Raw genomic sequence first — 22,948 nt, forward strand, 5'->3', positions numbered from 1 at the left:
CTCGTGCAGAGCTACAGCATCAAAAAAATAGTTTTTAGGGTTCCCTGAGGTCTAACATTTAAACTACCTAGCACTAACGAATACAATCCTGGCACGTTCCCATGGTTCTCTCTAGTTAAGCTGTATGGTCCAGCAGTGCTGGGTTCTTTTCGGTTGTCTGAAAGCGCTCTGTTCTCAGCCAGGTCCTCCTTCGTCTGGCAGTTCTCCCAGTTGTCTTTCAAATCCCAAATCAATCTCTCACGCACCCCGTAAAGCCTTCTCTGCAATTCTCAGGCAGAATTACACATCGGATTCCCTAGCTGGCAGTACGCACTTAAGCGCTTTTCCTATGCTTCTACAGTATTTCGCATAGATTTCTGATTGAGTAATTTTAGCCATTCAGAATTATTAGCCTATCTGTCTTCTATACCTTCCAATATCCTCAACAGGAGAGTCTAGGCACTGAGTTTGGAATATGGTTGCTCCCCCAAGTTGTAAGGACGTAGTAACGCATTGCAGCCTGGGAGCACAGGTTTTGCAAGAGCCCGTCGGTTGACAGTCTCTTTCCCCATCTGTACCCAGTACCATCACAACACTGCTTACAGTTGACCTTGTTTATTGTGACTCCACTACAGAAAGCAACAAATGTAATGATAAAGTCTTCTCTCCTGTCTTGGATAAATGTGTAATATTTACCAGCATATTTCTGTCTGTGTGGTTATACCTCACAGACATCACTTTTCATATGTAACAGGAGCAAAAGTATAAAAAGTATATGCATGTGTGTTTAGGGTCTCAATCATCCCTAGGAGTGTTTTTGCCCCATGAAAAAATATTACCTATATATGCCATATCCTTCACTAATTATAAATAAAATTTACATCTCTTCGATTAAATCCTTCTTTAAAATCCAAAATAACTTGGGTCGAACTAATCAATGGATTGCGACTAACTTAGTAGATAAGACCTTTTAGGAAGGTTTTTTTTTTCTGACATGGTTAACTCAGAAACACTGCGGACTCGGCCAATCATTCACTTTTTAATGCAAAATCCAGTTGCCCTTCCCACCATCTTTAAAACTTCTCTCCTAAATGGAGGAGCTGCATTGAACAGGAGGAGCAGAGGACTAAAGCAATGACAACCCAGGGAGGATAAACAACATACACACCAGTGCATAGATAGTAATGGATCCAGGTAAGTGCTCCTGTGTGACTAATTTCCCTAAAACACTTCACACACATTATGTCCCATGAAAAGTATTTCCAGTCTCCTCTGGCTGGCTTTGAAAACCTTATCATGGTTCCTGGCTTTGCTCACCCACTGTTTATTTAATTCAGTAATCATTTCTTGGGCACCAATTTCATGCCAGGTGCTATTTTTGGAGAAGCCATGATAGTCACTGTTGTATAGATGCTTATTGTAAGATGTAAAAAGGCTAATACTAATAGCAAGAGAGAGGCGGGCAGTTAAGATTTACAGCGCACAGAAGATGCAACAGTAAAGAGGTCATCATTAGCACTTCAGGCTGGAGAGTAAGCCCCTACTGCAGTGAGACGTGCTCCCGTTATTAAAGAATAAGCAAGGGTCTGCCAAGCCAACACAAAAAGCAAAGACTTTCATAGACGCAGACGTCATCGTGTAACCATGTGTCCAAAATAAGACCCTGGCAGGTACTTTGTGTCATCTGAAGGCTAAACTTGGTTATAAGAGTAGTAGAGAATCAGCGTAGCCTTTCCTAGTGGTGGTTTAAAAAAATGGGTCTTGACGTTTTGAACTTGGGTTTTTACAATTATGTGATCCGGTCAGCAAGAATCAAGGGGCCATAAATGAGGTTATTGCAATCTAGCAAGAAGGCTGTAAGACTGAGAAGCAATGGTTGAGATAGGTAGGCAGGACTGTGGATGGGAAATATGTACAAGCAAAATCAGTAGAGTTTAAGAGCAACATTTGACAAGTAAGGAAGGCAGAGTCTCAGCTGGAATGCAGTGGAATGCTGGGATACACATAGCACAGGATGCAGGCAGAAGAGCATTGTTATCTGTATTTATTTCCTCTCTACAGATCTAAATAGGACCAATGAAAGTGCCTACTAATATTATTTTTAAATAATCTCTACTAATAAATCTAGGGTTTGAACACAGTGCTTCTGCTCCAGAATATAAGGGCAAGGGAGCATTGAGTGATTAATTTGGAAGAAGTGAAATACGTTTCTTGGGGCTGGGGGTATGAAAGGCAAATGGAGGCTTGGGAAGGATGGTTAAGAAGGACAAAAGAGGTAAAGTCATCTAAGGTAAAGGAAAGAAAGAGTGCGAAATGGTGCTAATAATCAATAGAAGAATAGAGGAGATGCCAGTAGGAAAGTAAGGACCTCTCTCTCTGAGAAATACTGGCGTATAGGCAATATAGCTTCATTTTATGGAAACATGGAAAATAAACTAAGAGATCACAGAGACTGACGATGGAGCAACGAACTCAGAAAACCAAACATAACGCATTGAGCAAGGCTAGAGAAACCCCATTCTATAAACAGCAGCCTCCTCTCCCTTAAAGTTCCCTTCCAAATTGGCCTTCAGTGGTCTCTGGAAGTATTTTTCAGGACTTGTAATCGGTTTTTTTTTCTTTAATTGCTTTTAGCTGCCATTTTCACAACTCCCTCTTCTCTTGAGGTCTCTCTTTCCTCTGAAAGGTACCACACTCGAAACTCTCCTTCCTATAGCAGTTGCCTAAATACCACTTTATTGCTTTCCTCTATGTACAGTAGACGAGGTGGCCAGTCTCACCAACCTGGCCTGTCTGAAGATCAGAGAATGGAGTTTGCCACTAGCTAATCATAGAGGTCTGGAGGTTAAGGAATCTCCTTGTCTCTTCATTTCCTCTTCCAATTCAGCACAGAGTACTACTTTAAAATTTAAAATGTAAATAATGCCATTAATGTTCAGTTTGAAGTCATCCAATATTTTCACCTGTTAGATACTGAAACTACAAGATGTTATCATGGTATGTTGGGACATTAATGATCTATTTTCTTTTTACTTTCTCAAACTCATTCCCCCATCCCCTGCACTCCACCACAGTGGTTCTCAACCTTCCTAATGCTGTGACCCTTTAGTGTTGTTAATCATAATGTAACTATCTGTGTTTTCTGATGGTCTTAGGTAACTCCTGAGATGGGGGTCATTCAACACCCAAAGGGGTCATGACCCATATGTTTTGAACTGTTGGTCTACCACAGCTTGAAGCCAGTAAAGTCATCCCATCGGGTGTGTTAGACTCTGTCCATCTTTTTGTGGGTCATTATTCAGGTCAGGCTTTCCTGTTCTTCACAGAACTTTGGAATATCCACTTGCTTTCTTTCATTGGTATAGCTCACCATATTGCTGTTGGTAAATTATTCAATATCTGCCTCTCTCACCACACCATAGATTTCATGATGCCTCTTGATGCATGTGACCATAATAAGTGATGATTGAAACCTGCTCATGAAGTGTGAAGAAATATAAGAATCAAATATTATTTTAATGATTTTTGGGTGATTGAAAATGGTAAAATTATCAAAAGCACTATCAACAAAGAGGTATTAAGCTTGTTTCCCTTAAGACTCTGAGTAATATGTAGGGGTTAAGAATATTACATAATGAGTTGTCAGCATCAAATATGTGGACGTTAGAGTCACTGGAAAAATGGAAAGAAGGTGTGACAAGCATTGGATTTAAAGAGGGAAGGACAAACTAACAACTGATGCTACACTTACGGAGCACAAAGGATGAGAGACTTCACTAAAGATAAAATGACTATTTCCCCTATCAATACATGCCCAGGAGGTAAAAGAGTTTTAGGGGCGGTTCCCAGTTTGGAGAGACAGGATAGTAGAAGTAATGAGCCAAGGGGCATGAAAGGACACAGTTAAGAGAGTTAGCGAACCTATCTAAAGCAAAGGCATAGCCCAGTGCTTGAATCAAATACAACCTTGTAGAGTAGCATTGTGGTGTATGAGGAAAAACCTCAAATAAATTTCAAGGGAGAAGACATACAAATTGAATTAGTAATCTGAAAAGAGATAATCATAGATAGTCGAAACAAAAAATGTATAGCATTTTAGAAAATAAAGTGTTACTGCCTCCCATAAACAACACATTTGCCTTCTGGTTACACCCTGGGTACAACTGTATAGCAGCATTGAAGGTAAAGTGTCCTATGCCTTTCCATTTGGAGTCATTACTCTTTGGTTGGTATGGAGACTGTGAGTGTAGGTGATCTCAGTGTGTTTATTCAGGCAACGGTGGTTATCTTAGTAAGATATGTGGTGTCATTATGAGGCTGTGAACACATGGCAAGAGTTCTGAAGGTCACAAAGTGGTACCGGTGTTCGTCAGAGTTCAGGGTTGATACCTATCAATCATGCTTCCTCTGATAATGCTTAGCTCGGACACCTTCCATTTTGTTGAATGATGACACAGATATGAGATAGGGCAGGAAAAGAGAATTCCCTGATACATTTTGTGTTTTATCAAGAAAGATGGAAATAGGCTCAGGGCAGTGATAAAGTTATAGGAGAAATATTTAACCAGAGATCTTAAAGCGCCAGGGTGAATCTCCAGGAATTTCTTTAGGAGTCAACTAGATACCGCTCAATGTTAAGAGCAATCAAATCACTTATTTTGTGTAAACCACCGCCAGTGCAAAGTGGAGGTCCTACTCTAGATTCAGCATGGTCTGGCAAAGATCTTTGTCTATTTAGGGGGCTGGATAGAATGTAAAGGCTTTAAAAGTCACAAGCAGATTGCAAGGCAAAAAGCTACGTTGCAGCGAGATCTGTGAATATCATTCTGTCTTTGATAAAGGAAAACAATTGAGACCCAGTGTCAAAGACATTATTTAGGGCAGATCTACAGCAATGTGAGTCATCCTACAAAGGGGTACCCAAATAAGATAAATGGCTACGTGTATGGAAAGACTAGTCCATTTGGAGTAGAATCGATGGACTTAGTGTGAATAGTGGGTAGACAATGAGAGAAAAAGGAATTCAACAGTGATGCTTGGACTATTGAAAGAGAAAGTGGTATGGAATTTGTAAGTATGCATTCTAGAATATTAACAGCATTGGGTCATAGCCAAGGTTGGCCCCTCCGAAGTTATGTGAACCACTTAATTTATAACCTTGAGCCTCAGCTTGTACATCTGTCAAAAATGCTAAGAGCACCACCTTTGTTCAAAAGCAATTAGGATTCATACAAAAACCCGTTTCAGCACTTGTCATAGTACCTGGAATACGGAAACAATAACCATAAATTATCACTGTCTTTCATTGGGAGCGTACTTTACCTTAGTGAGGACAGTCAATAGGGGGCAACAGATTTCAATGGGGTGAACCTGTCTTGCCTCTGAGGTCTTTAGAGTCCACAAAGGCACAATTAATAATATAGATTTGGGTCTCAGAAGAAACAGTTATCTAATGAATACAAAGTTCTGAGCATTTAGATGGTGATGATGGCCCAAAACAGACACGGTCAATGGAGCAAATGCTGTGGCATAGGAGAGAAACCTTAAAGTAGCCAGATTCCTGGGATTAAAGAAACTGTGACAAGGGCTGGAGAGATGGCTCAGAGGTTAAGATCCTGAGTTCAATTACCAGCAACCACATGATGGCTCACAACCATCCATAATGAGATCTGGTACCCTCTCTTGGCCTGCTGGGACACATGAAGACAGAACAATGTATATATAATAAATGAATAGATCTTTAAATAAAAAAGAAACTGTGACAAGGGAAGAAAATGCCCTTGGAGTAAGCGAGAAGACCACGATACTGGGTCAACAGAGATCAGTAGAAAGCTGTAAAGAGAAGCTTTCAAAGGTCTGGCAGTGAATGCAGACTCCCTCCATCAAGCTCTGAGAGGGAACGAATGATGTTGCAGAAAGAGGATCAATTATGGATGGAGAAAGAACCAGAAAGAGTAGCCATGGGCAAGCCCGATGATGAATGAACAGCCATACCGTGGATTCGTTAGGCAAGGTGTTTTTGTTCAGTTTCCCTCTGACGACAGATGGATCCAAGCCTTTTAACTCTTCATGAGAAAGAGCCAATGGAATAGAAGGAATTAATTGGAGATGTAGAACAAGACTTAATACAGATGCCCTAGGAGGTAAGAAGAGTGGCAGGAAAGAAATCTCCCTTGTCCTTATCAGCAGGAAGTGCGTGTCTGATTCACTGAATCAGCTGTCTGCACAGCCCCGCACGGCAGTGTTCGGTGACTTGTCAGTAAACAGACGGATGGAGGAGTGGATAGAAGCAGGACTGCACGGGAAATGAGGAGGGAGGGGTTATCAGGGCTGCAGATCAAGCCCAGTTACAGGGGAGAAAGCACCGACTTCTTGCAAGCTTGTCTTGGTTTCCCTGACGGGACTGGTGTAGGAAACGGCAGGAACTAAGGAGTCACACAGCTCTCCATTGCAGAAAACCGGGGGACGGTAGATAATGCAAACAGGATGATAACAGAGTTGAGTCCCATTCGTGATTAGAAGAACCAAGCTAGCCAGATCACAAGTTACCAGACGCCTGGGTTTACTAGTGACACGTAAACGCTCGCTTGCCAGTGATTCTATCCTGGACTCCCTCTCGCTAAACCACATATGGATGAACCAGTGTGCTCCCCCCTCAAGCTCAGATGGTACTCTTCCTTAAGGCGGTTTCTTTAGTGCTGCGGTGGGAATGCACTACAGGGAGTACCTTTTCACGTGTGGCACTGCATGCCCCTCACTGATGCGAGCATCTTGAGGAGGAGGGCCAGCGAGGTCTCTCCTCTCTCGGCATCTCCAGCACACACGTCTGGGGTTGAGCCGTTTCTCTCTCCAACTCAAATACCTTGGCTCCTCCCCCACTCTGTCTCCAAAGAATTCAGGAGACCCAATCAAAAGAAATTAGACTCGGGATAAAAGCTCACAGTTCTGGACTTGGCTGCTGATTTCGTTTCAGAGGTATATGGCACCGAGGTACGCAAATGTTCTTAAAGAGAGTTGGCTTGAAGAGTGCCTCGCTCAGAGTTTGCAGACGAAAGAGCATTCTGTGTCCTTGCCCCACAGAAAAGCTCTGAGCTCGCTGGAGATGTAAGCCAGGAGCTCTCAGTTTGTGCCCCATTCTCGTACCTCAGCATCACAGGATGTCTGCTTATTCCTTAGGGAGATGCTCCTGCTTTTTGGGTCAGTTACTCAAAATCCAGAGCAGGCCCAAACTCGGGAGGTTGGGGAACTGCTGTGGTCGGGTCACGCCTTTAAAACTGCTGAGAGACAGTCTCTATCGCCCGCTGCTCCTCATCAACAGACTCCTCCTCAGAGTATGGCCCAAGAGATATTATTGAAGGGCAGTAGGCCTATTTTCCCTGTCATGATCATATTTTAGAGTGGACAAGTATCTGTGTGTATGCATACTGTAAGTTTATAAGACGCTTATTATTTTGAAGCCATATTTTATGCCATCATTGCTAAAGTACTAGAAGAAAATGTATTTTCTTAGTATGCTTCAGCAGTCAGATATACTTACTGTTGGGCTGTGGTAGACTTATCTTACCTCAAAGGAATCTTAGTGGTCTTCGAAGACCTCTTAAAGGCACTTACAAAAGAAATAGCAATTTTGCAAATGTCTGTTATGAAATAATTCTGCTATCTAAAAAGCCAAACTTTCAGCAATAGGCTCCCATTTATTCAGGAAGGCCGCCTTTTGACTGACCTAAACTTGACCCAGCATGTTCTTTTAAATTAAGAGTACAGACTCAAGCTATTTTGTAACAATAAGAAATGTATTCTTTCAGAAACACCCATAATTTTTTTCATAAAAGTACCTTGAAGAATAATGACCAGCAAGCATAAAATTCACAAAGACACATTCCCTAAACAGAAATTTAATGTAGCACTGAGAAGTAAAACAGCCTGGTAGATGATCACAGATTAGTGTTGTGGGAATTACAATGCCTAAGACTGAAATAAATAGCGATTTTTCTTGTGTACTCGCTAGCCAACATTTTTTTGTGCTTGATATGTTTACACTCATCATAAAGATGTGAATATATTCTGTCTCAGCAATGTGTTCACTTTCCACATTTAGTCCAACCTAAACCCACTGAAACACAGAGAGTTGTCCCTTTAGTGGTTGATCCAAGTTCTGAAAGTGGGGCAACGTTGTAGGCGCTCCTGGAGCATACAGAATTTGGAGAGCCTTTCCAATTTGGTCTTAAAGCCCTCCTCACAATTCCTGGTTCCAGTCGGAGAACCGCTGTGAAAACGTGCCCGCTTACCCTCTTCCGTCACTAACTCATACCACACAACTCATCCAGTCTTCCTGGCAGTGCCGGTGTAGAGCCATCTGCCCACTCGCACTGGTAACCGGAATGTCTTAACCTTTAAGGCAGGTGATATTGCTGGATTCTTGCTGTGTGTCAGGTGCGGCGCTAAGGGGATTTCACGCGCCATCTCATTTCCTCCCGTTACTGTTAAAGGATAGAGATCAGAGGCTTAATGGTTTCAAGGTCCTCAAAGACTAAGAGCAAGAAGTCTAATTCTTGTTTGTAATCACAGCCTTTGAGCCACAACTTCATATTCTGGTCCACGTCATCGGTGTGTTGAATATGAGGCAAAGATGGAGTATGCTATGTTTACCCAAGAAAAGTGAAACTTTTCCTTATAGATAGAGTTTAATTTGTTTAGTCATTTTACTGAAAAAAATGTGTTGAATATCTCCCTTAAATATTCTGGGGCCTAATTTAAAACTTGAGAACCCAGCAAGGAACAAATTTTCACCCCATGCAACTCACATTCTATTAGGAAAGGGAACAGGAAAATTAGGAAACACACACACTATGCCAAGATGTAATATGTAAAAATTTGAAGATTTGTGAATATAAGGGGAATAAGAAAAGGATAAAGTTGGAGATTTGTTGTTTTAAAAAATGGCAATTTTTAAAGTATCCTGAAATTATAATTCTTTATGAACACATGAAGAAATCAATGCTTGAAACTCAACCAGGTCTTTCATATTGCTGCAACATCAAAACAGCAGGTTGGTCTATAGAGGTCTTTAGGTTTTAAGCAAAGAAATATGGCATTAGTAATACCACCAGGTTTCAGTTCATAAAATTTAACATTCATTCTAAAACAAAATGCCTTATGTGCTCTAATTAAGAACTGAAATATCCTCCAGTAATGGAATAAGGACCATTAGGTAGAATGATGGCTGAGAGACGTTGTGATACATGGTCTTTTATCCAAATGTTGCATGAGCATTTGCAGGAGAAAGGATGACAATCTCTCAAGCTGAGGGACAGAAATTACATTTTCAGAAGAGATGGGACATGACACTCTTCTGACTGACTTAGATACTGATCTTACCATTCATGAGTGGAACTGGAGCCTGAATTCCATTATCCTCCAAATGGAAGTAATCAGAGTGTTTTTCCTATGTGCTGTTGTAGAAACTAAATGAGCCAATATAAGTGAAGTATTTCAAACAGTGCTTGGAGCACAGTAAGTAACGTGTTTTCTAAAGGTGTCTTAGACTTGCCCCGTTTTTATTCTGTTCCAAGGACTGACATGAGCTCTTTTGTCACTCCTCTTCTCCACAAAATACCCGTAGGAGTGAGATGAAATTTCTGTCACCAATTTACTGAGGAAAAAGGTGCAAATTAGAAATAACAATGACCCACGTCTCATAACTTCTGTATGCCCTGGTAAGGATGAATCTCAGAGTGACTGCTATGGACTAGGTGAAGTTTTTCTTTTGGTAAGTTAAGAGAACTTGTTGGGAAAGCTGAGAACCAGGACATCACCCTCATCCATTCAAATTGTACCTTTTCCAAGGCCTCCGGGGCTTGTCTCTACACAGCTGCTGGTCTAACCATTTTTCGGGTTCTTCTTCTCCTACAAAACTGGATTCCATGTTTGCTAAAAGCACAACATTGCCACGACAACCTTTACAAATTGCTAGAAAATCAATGCTAAAAATTAAATGTCAAACTTCAGTCTGCAATTATTAGTCTATGTCCTAGACCCATGAATTATTAGATAAAATACTTGAAAAATTACCCACACGTCGAAGTACGAGTTGGAAAGAAGTTCAATGCCAGTTAGCATGTACATCATTTCCTTAAACTTAACTCTGAATCTGCCTAAGGGAGATGCTTTGCCCACTGTAGTAGAGAATCCCAGATTAACGAGCTCTAGAAGATGAAGTTATAAGCTCTGCACACAGGATGGCACCGGAGAAACAGTTTGCTACAACTTCTGAGTAACAGAGACACCGCAGTTGATTGGATGTGACAGCAGGCAGATAAGATAGAACAAGAGCAACTGTCAGGATGATAACTGTCATCTTTTGTGGCAAATCCCACCTCACGTAAGTTTGTGGTAACATAGCATCAGTCAGCATTCGGTATTAAACACGATCCAAGAAGCGGAGATCACATTAAGAATCTCCTTGACTCTTTAATCTTCCTAAATTTTATGTGACAACATACCCAATAAATCCTTCATTTTCACAGAATAAAAAAAAAATGTGTCTCAAAAAACATTTTTGGGGGAATCAACATAAATTGATCTACCATCTCCCTTTTTGACAAGGAATCTTTTTCTTCTAAATTCAACTTTTAACTCGAAGCATTTCATGCTGGACCTTGTTTTAGGGGAGAGATAAAAATATGCCCACAGTGCCATCAAGTTTTCACGTGCCGGAAAGGAGAGGGGACACAGCATTCTAGTGGCATGTGTGGCTGGGGCTGGGAGTAGGAACCAGCCTCCTGAATTCCCTGGAGGCAGTAAGGCTATGCACAGCATCAGGAAACTCCCCACTCACCTCCTGAATATTTGTTGTACCTGCCTTGCGCCAGATGTTCAAGTTGGTCATATTGCTCCATGCAAGTAGGGTGGAGTAGGACTCACCATTCTAGGTAGGAAAGGGAGCCGTCGACTTGGAAGGAGAAAGGTAAGTGGGAAAGCAAAAACGAGACCAGGCTAGTTTGTGATGTGTTGAAGGCATGAAACATAGATGGCCTGCAGTTTGTAGTCTTCCAGGCTAGCAAGAAAATCAGCTCTATAGCCCATGACAAGCCCCACCAAGGTCCAGACTGTGTGTCCTGAGGGAGACACGGTACAGAAGGAGTTGGATACTGCCCAGGCACTGCCAGTCCATTGATAAAGGATGTTGTCCAAGAGGTTTAGAAGGAAAAAAACCCTAAATGCCTGCAAAGCTCTTGACAGCTTTGAGAGCGTCACCTCTCTTTATATGTGACGCCACCTTTCCTCTCTTCTGTCATTCATTCAGACTTTAGACTTTTAAGACTGCTTTAGAAGCTTCTAGTGGGTGAATAAATGACAACAGATGTCTGGTATGTATCTTAGTCTACAATATCCGCCCCCTCCTTGCCAGGCCATGGCTATATAGATAGAAAAGCAAGGGAGAGGAGCAAGTTTGGGAAAATACCGCTTTAGAAAGAATCTACAGAGAAGAGTTAACAGCTAGCAGCCAAAATCCAAGTTGCCTAGCCAAGATGCCTGACCATTTAGAACTCCTAAGCTGGTCCCGAGCAGAAAAATGTCCAGAATCAGTAACCATACCCTGAAGGGCAAAACTAAAAAAATGGAAGTAAGATGTGTAAGGCAGCCATTCCCTTCAGTTAGCCGTTTGCTGGTAACTTACCCGGAAAAGCTAGCACAGAGCAAGGCTCAATGGCAAACTAGAAGCACAGCAGATAAAAACGTGGCACTTTTGTAGCATGGCTCCCTAAAAAGAAAATCAAAATGACATTTTATTTTCTAAATTCAGACGTTATCGTAATTTGAATCTCAGTGGTGCCAGCTGAGATTCTCCCTTTCCCAGCGTGTTTCCAGATATTCACCTCCTGTGATCAAGAAAACATCCGAGCAACAGGAGAGGAGCTGGACTTTCACCACACAGCGCTATCAAGACTAACGTAATTGATCCCGAAACAGCCATGAGACAGTAGCTGCCAGCATTATGGGAAGTTGTTGCAGAGGTTACCTAGAACACAGCTGCTTATACTTGTAACGGAAGAACCTCTGAAATAAGAAGCATTCAAAAACATGTCCCAACAGGATTTAGTGTCACGGCGAGAATAGAAATAGCCTTGTTATGCACTTCAGGCGTGTGGTTCAGTTTAGAAGTAACTCATTTCATGCTGGCTTCCTTCTAACACTCAGCCTCCACCAATTCCAACTTTAAGCCGGAACTTTCTGTTTGCTACTTTGAAAACATCGGGGAGAAAACATTTTCTCTCCAAGTGTGAGGTATTTCGTAAAGAGCAAGAGAGTACGCTGCCTAATATGCATATGCTCCCATGGTAGCCTTCCGTCATTAACATATTCATTTTCTGCCAGCAGTCTTATCCTCCACAATGCAGGTGAGGCGGGGCTGATTATGTAGAACATACTCAAACACGTGACACAGAACAGCAAAGATTCTGTCGGATGTCTTAGCGATTTTTCTCCCCCTTTAAAATGTTAACTGTTATTGCTAGAGGAGAATGTTGTCAGCATCCATCCTGTGTTGCCGTTTTACATGAAAGAATGTTTGGAAATTACTGTACATGCCCTACGTAACAGATCCACAGCTTTCTTGTATGCTAAGACTTTTCGGTGCCAGTTACCTCTGGACCTCGGTTTTACACAGCTCAAAGTCCCATTCCCATGCCCCCTTCGTGTGTTTTGGCCTCATGCTTATCCTGTAACAGACTTCTGGGTAAAGCTCTGTCCATTTAGCATAGGAAGGCTTTCATACTTGTGTTGGGTGACACTTGGATATTTTTCTGGGAAACTGTGGTTGCCACAGAGGAAGAGGTCACACTATGTGTTGCATAGAAACACATTTGCATGTAACTTCAACTCTGATATCTTCCAATGGCAGATTCGGTGGCCCTACTAAACCTGTATGTGGCCTTCTTGACTCTTAAGGTTCAGTTTCATCTTCTTGTTTGTGGGTTTGAGGAAAACATCCACCTCAACCACCTTTAGAACTGTGGAGGAAAAAAAAACTTGTTGTAGGCACCCCTCTCATAACCCTATATATTTAAAATCATCTACCAGTATGTCCCTTTCCCTCAAGCGTGTCTCTTGTGAGAGAATTACCAAATACAATTTTAAAAACCTCTATTGTAAATCCTTTACAAATTCTTTCATAGACATTTTAATCAAAATAAAACTCATAATGCACTCTAGCTATTTCTTGCCAATATGATGATTCTGAATAGAACATTCAATACAGGGTGACAGAACTCAAGAAACCCATGGAATTGCATTTCTACTTGGCTTCCTGTCAAGAGCTCTATAGGTAATGTTGAGTGCAATGACTGACAGCCCCATGGTCTCTTCACCATGAATCATCACTCAGCCTTTACTCATTTTTATTGTACTTTCACTGATCTTGAACCAACTCCAGTACCCTTTCTAGTCTCATTGTTCAATTTTTAAATGCCAGTAATGACATGTAGCCCTTCACATTGACTATAATAGTTTTTTTTTCAAAACTGAATATCCAAACATACATCAAAACAAAGCAGAGCACTCTACAAGAAGAAACCCTAGGGCCCCAATCAGCACAGAGGCTTGGCTACACTCAGAGCTATTTAATTATCAAGTCAATTCATCCTCCAACTGCCTCAATTAATATAACAAAATGCAAAAGGTCATTGGTCATTTTGCTGAGGGCTGAGAGCAAAATATATCCAGTTTCAGAACACTTTGTTAATATGCAGAAAGCCAGAGAACGCGGAGAGAGTCCAGACACAGAATGTATCGTTGCTCTTTAAAGGGTGGCATTAGAATATTGAGGGCTAACTGTTTTCTATTCATTAACCAACAGTTGTTTCCAGAATGAAGTGTTCTGAAAGGGAATCTCCCAGTCACTTAAAAAAGTGCAAGAAACACAGCACTTTGCTAATTTAAAGGACTCTTGCCTTGCACATATTTGGTAAGAATAAACATTTACCCAACAAGACAACCATTCAGTGAGCACTTGCTATGTATCAACTTTCTGTACTGATGACTTCTCCCAGCCTCTTGTCCCCAAGAAGTTCTTGGGAAGTATCTTCTTCACTTATGTTTCTTGAGAAGCCAAAAGCAGAGCCCTGAATTTCTACTACAGAGAATCCAAATTTGGTAAAGAACCTGCTCACAAATTAAGATTTCCTGCTATGACTCCTGGAAAACCACTCATTAAACAAAGAGGTAAAGAGCTGTCATTAGAAGTTTAACAACAACTTTGGACTTCACCTTTTTAGGGTTAGCAAGGCCTTCCATGCTGGAGAGTACCTTAGACTACAAAAGTCCAGATATGAGTCATGTTCTCTGCTCTGTGCCCTTGGGAGGCAGGCACAAGTTGACAAATCTTGACACTGTCTGTCTGTTCCTCCTCCTTCTGTAGTCAATCAATGGTGTACAAGGGGACACCATCTTCTTTGTTGTCTGACAGCAGCAAGTCCCTGACACACAGAACTTTTTCTCCTTCTGAATGGTTCCTAGAATCAAAGTTCAGTTATGTTTCTGAACCAGCACAAGAATCCCAACGAAATATCCTAGGGAACAGAGGTATGAATCAAAATCCCATGACTTCCCATGAAGACTAATAAGCTAATCTCTGACAATTAATTAAAATGTCCCCAGGTCCCATGAAATCAGAACCTAATAAACGACTTGCAGTTAATTGGGCTGCGTCCTAAGAAACACGAGTTCCCATTATTTTTTGTGATTATTTTCTGCATTTCAGTTTTCTTGTTTGCTTGTTTCCCTGGGTAGTAGATTGGTGTGAGGGGCTCCTGACTGCCTTGTGACAACTGTCTTTTCCCTAATCAGTGCTCTGAATGCAAGACTCCATTTTGGAGCCAAAAGACATGGGGTGGGTGGGATGCTGATTTCAGGGTTGTCAGTGATGTCTGGTAACAATACCATCCCTTCCAGATAGTTCACCTCCAGTATCTGTAGCAAGCACATGTCTTGGTTTAATAAATTTGTTAAATTCATCATCACCTAGAAGGAAATAAGAACTACAGTCAAGAGTGTTGGTGCAACAGTGACTCTGTCACCTGAAGATGAGTTGGATGTTTCTTTTCTTGGCTTCTATGAGCTCATTTCCCATTTCCTCATCAACCAAATGGAAACAGCAACCCTTCTCCCAAGGTGCTCCTATGATGTGATAGAATTTAGTAAATTCCAAAGACCTCCACAAATAACTAATGCTAGAACTCTCTTGGATTCTACAGAATGATTAAAAATAACCTTTTAGCTGGCTTTTTTATCCATTTTGTTGATCTCTTAAATGTGCCAGAATGAGATGCTGTCCCCACTGATGGTGAGCAGGATGTTATCTCCATCCTGAACAACGTTCCTTTGAGCATCCTATTCCTAAGTCTCTCCTGGGTCATACATGTTTTTTCTTTACGGAACTGGTTCCTAAGGAAACAAGAGTGCTGTAGTGCTGTGCTGTAGTCTGTCTTTGAAAGAAAGAAATAAACTGATGCTCCTCAACCCTCTTCAGTAAGTCATGGTTTCTCACTCTCCTTGTCAGAAAAAAAAAGCATATACAAATATTTTCATGATTGCACCCACTCCTCTCTTTCTCTTTTGAATGCACTCCAAACAGGCATGTCTGAAAAAGTGTGTGTGTGTGTGTGTGTGTGTGTGTGTGTGTGTTTGCATGTGCAGTGTCCAGACAAACTAGAAAAGGAACATGGCTTGTACATGACCCTGGAAGTGCAACAAAGATTCTTAACCACTGGGCCATCCTTCCAGCCCCTCTTCTTCCATTTCCAGGAAGAAAATATGAAATTCGCATCCCAACTATTTCAGTTTCATTTTACTCTATGCTTTTCTTGAGTTCTAATATCTCTGTAAAGTCAATTAGTGTCTTCACTATGTATCCTAATGAGAATTATCTCCCAATATCTTCCAAAGGTTAAAGCAGTGTTTCATATCATTGTATAAAATATCACTGTAAAAATGTGCAAACCAGTAGTTTCGCTGCTATTGATTAAACAAGTAAAAGATAAGAGAAATAGCAACAGTCTATGTAAAACTTACACTCCAATGTTTCATAGCAGTATTAGTGATTACAATTAGATATTTAAAAAATAGATAAATCTAATGTGATGTATATATATATACATATGCACTATGACATACTATTCAGCAATCAATGAAAAGAAATAAATAACTGATATATGCTGCAGTAAGGTTCATCTTAGAATATTCAGTTTAATTTCTCAAGTTGTGTACAATTGACTATTTCATTCATATGAAATATTTGAAATAGGTAACACTATAGGAGTTTCACGCAGGGCAGCAGGGACTTAAGGAGGGTGGAAAGAAGGCGGAGCGTGATAACAAAAGGGACCCTACTCACTGTCCACATTGTCACACACCAAATCTCAACAGGACAACTCTTTCAACTCAACTCACCTCAATATTGAAAGAGACAGAATGTATTTCTTCTCTTCTCGTATTCTTCATCTTTAGAACATCTACAATATATGGACCAAGGAAGCTGAATTCTCTCAAATGCAATGTGAGATCAAAAGCTTGTTAAATGTGTAAAGTTTTGCATTTAAAGGAAGTCAGTTAGTTATTATTTCTGCATGCAAAGATAATCCCTTCAATAATGAAATGCATTCATCATGTTGGGATACTATGATCTCTCTGTAATGCCCTTAATGAGAGGTCAGAGTTTCATGGAGCTTTAGCGTTTCCAAGTCCCATCCCACTCACTATTGTAATTCTTCAATAACTCTGTGAAGTGAGGAAAACATTATAACCCAGCAGATCTTCAGAGGTCCAAATGAGCCAATGGCTTGAGTTAAGGTCTTGAAGCTACTAAGAGAGCCAAAGTCAGATGGCCATACTGTAAATCCAAAGCAAACAATGCCAGATTTCAATGTGTACCAAGGTAAGAAAACTCTGCTAAATGACCTCCTGGGAATTATGGGAAATTTCTCTGCACTACTCTTCTTTTAAGCTTAAAGAGAGTTGAGCTATGACAAGAGGAAAAGTTTTGCTTTCGGGTTGACACTAATTCCAGTCCTGCATTGGAGCTCAGTGACTTTCTCCAACACATTGAGCAGCAACCCTATGTGTGTTCTCTAACCTGAAAACTGCCAGATACAATACTCACTCAGAATGGTCTTAATCTTTTCCGTTGTGATAAGAAATGTGCAACATTAGTGTGTTGCCTGCTGTAGAGTAGACCCTTCACAGCTCCTGCAATTTTTCTGTATCGTTTCACACAATTATGTAATCACATTTGATGACAGAGGGTCCTATTGTCCCATTTTACAGATGGTCCATGAGAAAGGCTAGGATGATTTCCTCCTGCTAAGGAGATGGAGTTAGAACTATGTCTCATAATGTTTGTCACAGACGCATTTGCCAGTTGTGAAAAAAGCCTTAGCTGGACTGATCCCATCCACTGTTGAAGTGGGTGGTTCCTGCCCACACTCCATTCTGGTGCCTGTATGCCAGTACTTTTTATCAGAGAAGTTTGTCTTAAGATAAAAGTTCTGTAGATACATACGTTTTTTTTAATCCTTAGGGACATCTTTCAACACACAGCAGCAGGCAGTTGGTGGTAAATGTCCTTTTGGGGCAGATAATTCTGAAATACAGAATTTGAGTCCAGTTGTCCAAACGAAAGCTATCTCATTTATACTGCTATTTTGTTATTTCCTCCTGGGTCACATTCTCCTCTACTCTGCCAATCCTACTTTCTGGGTTCAACCTATAAAAAAAATGCCAGCCTGACTGAAAGACAGTCTTAGACTACATCTTGGAAAACATAGATGTGTGTGAGGAAGAGAGTGATAGGGTCACCTAGATTTGTTTCCATTGCTGTTTTTTTTTATTTTTTATCATTTTTTATTTTAATTTTAAATAGCTTGTTTTACATGTCAATCCCAGTTTCCTCTCCCTCCCCTCCTCCCTCACTCCCCTTCCCCCCCCACCCTCCCACCCTATTGCCAAATCCTTCCACATAGGGGATATCTAGAGTCTGTCATTTTACTCTGGGTCCAGGCACTCCCCTAAGAGTCCAGGGTGAGAGAGCATCCCTCTTTGTGCTATAGGCACACGAAGACTGTTTGTATACCAGGGATAGACACTGATCCACAGCTCAGGGCCCCATAGGTTGCCCAGGCCTTCTCGCTGACACTCACATTTGGGGAGTCCACATCAGTCCCATGCTGGCCTCCCCACTGTCAGTCTGGGGTCCAAGAGCTCTCCCCTGTTCAGATCAGCTGTCTCTGCTGGTTTTGCCAGCCCATTCTTTGCCAATTTGCTCATCACTCCTCTCTCTCTGTCACTGGGTTCCTTGGGTTCAGTTCAGTGATTAATTGTGTGTTTGCCTCTGCTTCCATCAGTCACAGGATGAAGGCTCCCAGATGATTATAGACATCAAGTTCATTATCAGGAATGGGCATTCGAGGTGGTCTCTCCACTATTGCTTAGCTTGCCAATTGGTGTTATCCCTTTAGATCACTCGAGGTCGCTCTGGTGCCTGATCTGTATTCCATCCTATGATTCCCTCTTCCCCCTATTCTACCCCCACCCCCTCAACTTCCTGTTCCCCCATGACCAACTCTCACTGCATTTCTCTCTCTTTCTTCGCAGGTCACCAAGATGCTGGTAGTGGTCGTAATTCTGTTTGCCCTTTTATGGATGCCCTACAGGACTCTCGTGGTTGTCAACTCATTTCTCTCCAGCCCTTTCCAAGAAAATTGGTTCCTGCTCTTTTGCAGAATTTGCATTTATCTCAACAGTGCCATCAACCCAGTGATTTACAACCTCATGTCTCAGAAATTCCGTGCTGCCTTCAGAAAGCTCTGTAACTGCAAGCAGAAGCCCGCCAAGAAACCTGTCAACTACAGCGTGGCACTAAATTACAGCGTCATCAAAGAGTCAGACCGGTTCAGCACAGAGTTGGATGACATCACCGTCACTGATACTTATGTGTCAACCGCCAAAGTGTCATTTGATGACACCTGCTTGGCTTCTGAGGTAACCTTTAGTCAGGGCTGATTCATGAATGAGAAGAAAGTGAATCATAGTCAGTGAGAATCTGTGCTGTTGTCTACTCGAGAGAGAGACAACAGTCAATGCTTACACTAGAGACATAGCAGACAGGCTTGGCTTTGCTCCTACAAATATTGACCCTACTTTAACCCCTGACAGTGTTTTCATGGTCCTTCTTTTCAAACCAGAATCACAAAATGGGGACTATCTATGAAGGAGATAAATGGTGAAAACAAAAAGACTATTGTCTTTCATTTAACATGGGAAATCAATTCTCTTTCCTGGGGTAAAGACATTTCCACAAAGTCTAGGTGACAATTTAAATTCTTCACAGAAACCTTATCAAATGCTATTTCACACACACACACACATACACACACACACACTCCAAATAGGTGAACATTTGGCAATTTAACAAGATGTGATTTTTAAATGTTTTAATTTATTATTTTACTAAACAAAGTACAGTACTGTTTCATAAATATCTTTTTTTAAAAAAAAGAACTACAAACTCAAAATACCCCAAAATTATAGACACATGGAGTTTGAAATAAACCTAAATTTTTACCAACTCTTCAGGTTTCCTAAATAATGGGTGGAATAAAGGCATGCCCATTTCAAACAACTATAAAGATACCAACTAACATACAAAGAAATCCAAATAAATAGCAAGTACTAGGCTGAGTATTTAAAACATGGCTTCACATTTTTCCCAAAACCTTTAAAGTCAAAGTCACCTTTTAACACTCTTGTACATAAACTACTGAGCTGTGTCAAGTGAATTCTTCCAGCTGAACCAAGCTTAAAAGTTTGAAGCAGGTTCTGAGGTTTGGTTGTTATTTGAAGTCAGCCAAAGTCTGGCCATTTTGCCTCAAGGTGAAGATGCCCCACTCCGACTCAGACTTTGGCTTGCCTTCGATTATATTCATAACTCCCCCTTGTCATTGTTCACACTTAATCTTACTTAAGTGCTTAGGATATGTTGGTTACAGATCCTTGATCAAAGCGCCGCAAGCCTCCTGGGTTTGTTTTAAAACTGATGTCTCCCTATCATTGCTAGCTCATCCTTACGCTTTGAACTTTGACCTAGCATCCCAGCTATCATTACACAGGTGTGAATGTGCATCTACCCAGGAGGCTAATAGGTATTATTTTAATCCTCATCAAATGACTCACCCACTGGGGTATAGCCAGTCAGATACTGAAGACTACAAATTGGTCTTGGTGTTAGCTTCATAGTCATTAATTTTTAGTAGTTGGGTCAAAAAAACCACATTTCTAAGTTCCCCAAAAAGCTGGCACTCTCCTCTCTCCAGCCTATATGTTTAGTTTATTGTTTTTCCTTGAACCTTAATTGATAAGGATAATTAATCCTCTAAACCTTCTTAATGGAGAATATGGTGGGCTCATGGAGAACCTGCCATCAAGGACCCAGTATAGGTATGCTTGTATGAAATCTTCCTCACCTACTCCAGGAAGACATTTTACTCCTCCCATGACATCAGTAAAAAGATGTAATCAGATATTCACAGAAAGTACCAGAAGTCTATCTGCATAACACTAAGCAATCTATTTTAATTTTATTTCTATTATGGATTAATTATTATTATTGGAGCAATATAGATAGGGAAATACTGTTTGTGTACGAAGAAGTACACACTCACATGTGCATAAATTTATGTCCAAAGAGAATTGTAATATATTAGACCTTCTACATTAGGGAAAGGAAATAATATTATTGCGCATCTACCATGTCTTTGACACACTGGTAGATACCTAAGCACCATTAGCTCAATTACCATGTCTTGACAACTATCCATGCTGTCTTCCTAAAGAGTGTGGCCATTACAGAGAAAATGTTGCTTTTCTTTTGTAAAGTTGATAATTAAATTCTTGTGACCCAATGCCCCCCTACACACCAATATCAGATACTGAAAACAAGGCTTTCCATATTATACACATAATAAATGCACTCTTTTGACCTTTGAACATTTAACATATAGCCTCTGCTCTCCCTTTTAAATTTCTAAAAGTTATTTGCTAGTCTTGCTCTTTGAATAGATGAGAAATTCAAAGGAACTTGATCCTTAATGTTTCAACTTTAAAGAAAATGCCATTATAAAAGCCTATGTTTCTGTGTAACGTCCAACAGATAGCTAAAGTTACACAAAGGTGGTATAACTTTTTGAAGTGTTCAATATCATGCTACCTTAACTCATAAAGTATTTCCATAGATAATCAAAACTATGTATCATTCAACGGAAACTGCAGGGCTAAATTAAAAATTTAAATCTGCTGCTGTGGTGAAATAATCTTATTAACAGACTCCTGAAAGCTCCCAGAGTTGTTATATTCCTTCCAATTCTGTTAATTGCTGAGGGACTTTGGGGAGGCTACACACCCGAAAACAAGTGGGAAAAGATGAATGAATAATAAAGCAAACATAAATTCCCTCTTAGGGTTTCTTCCTCCGTACGGTCAAACTTTTAATGTTTGGCACGGATCACAAGTATTCTACACGCTGAAGATAAATAGGACAAACTCGAATTCTATAAAAATTTCTTTAAAAAAAAAAGACTTATTATGTATACATTATTCTGTCTGCAAAAATGCCTGCAGACCAGAAGAGGGCACCAGATCTTGTTACAGATGATTGCGAGCCATCATCTGGTTGCTGGGAACTGAACCTGGGTCCTCTGCAAAAGCAGCCAGTGCTCTTAGCTGCTGAGCCATTTCTCCAGGTCCCTGCCATGTTTCCAACCCAACCCAAGCATTTCTAAGTAGATGAAAAACACAGAATCATGTGTACAATTTGATAATCTACCAAGAGAAATGGGTTGTTTGTGCTTAGCAAATCCATGTAAAGAAATGTGAAACCTAACTAGGTTTTAAGTGGATAGTGGAGTTGCTTTGTGGAGAGTATATTTCCCAGGAAAGCAGGAGCTACACTGTTGTGGTCCCTTCCTGTAAAAAGTTTAACCGCTAGTGATGTCATTATAAATTACTTTAAATCTGTAAAAATAGTAAGTTAGAAATTTTAACTTTTAAGAGAAAAATAAATTCTTAACCCATAATTCTATTTACAAATAAAAATTCAATATGATTTTCCTTTCAACTCAACTCCTAGAGTGTGTGAAGTTAGGAAAGCATAGATGAGTGAAAGGAGATGTCAGTATTCAGGCCTGTTCTTGGGGTTCTGACAGAATACACCCTCAGCTGCAGCTACTCAAAGCACCACCTGTGCACATTCAGTATGTTCCTTTTTTAAAAGGGCCCCGCCCACCTCCCATCCTTCTCTTTCTTTCTCTCCTTCTGTCTGTCTCTGTCGTCTTTCTCTCTTCCTCTTTCTCTGCCTCTATCAGTCATTCTCCTTCTCTCTCCCCCTCTTCCCTCTGCTCTCTCTCTCCTGCTGCTCCTGCCTCAGAGGCTGGTCTCCCCCCTCCCCTTTCCCCTTTTTATGATTTCATTCCCTAATTAAAAATCTAAAAACCCTCCGCTTGAACCCTATCGCATGGCATCTTTCTCTCATACTCTGCTTTTCTTAAATCACAATAGAAGACTCAGAAGCATCTAGTCAGCCCCATGTTGAAGAAATATTTCAAATATGTAGAATCACTCTGGCAACAGGGCACAAGCTTGAGCCTCTGAGGCAATTCATTTTGGGTTTCTTCAGCTTGTAATGAATAAATATCCACCAAAACAAACATTGAACCATACAAACGTAAAGCTTTACACTAGCACACACAAAGAAATCTTGTAGAATCCTCTATTGATAATGTTGTCCCCCCTTTCCCTCCTCTCAAACTCTCATCCTTCCACAAGTATCACTTCCCTCAGAGCAGCAAAAATTGGCTAACTTCGTCAAAGAGTAAGTGTGGGCCAGAAGTATCTTAAGTGAAAGTACAAATGTCCTGTTGAA

General features: G+C 40.7%; 1 protein-coding gene across 1 annotated transcript in view; it reads left to right on the plus strand.

The window, feature by feature from the left end:
• The window catches only part of Trhr (thyrotropin releasing hormone receptor), a 34,007-nt gene that overhangs the window by 8,210 nt on the left and 2,849 nt on the right, over positions 1–22,948 (plus strand). Inside the window, exon 3 of the mRNA XM_040730593.1 lies at positions 18,628–19,014. Coding sequence (XP_040586527.1) covers positions 18,628–19,014 — 387 coding nt within the window. The remainder of the gene's footprint in view (positions 1–18,627; positions 19,015–22,948) is intronic.

Source organism: Mesocricetus auratus, unplaced genomic scaffold, assembly GCF_017639785.1.
Source record: "Mesocricetus auratus isolate SY011 unplaced genomic scaffold, BCM_Maur_2.0 Super-Scaffold_100023, whole genome shotgun sequence".
NCBI lineage: Eukaryota > Metazoa > Chordata > Mammalia > Rodentia > Cricetidae > Mesocricetus > Mesocricetus auratus.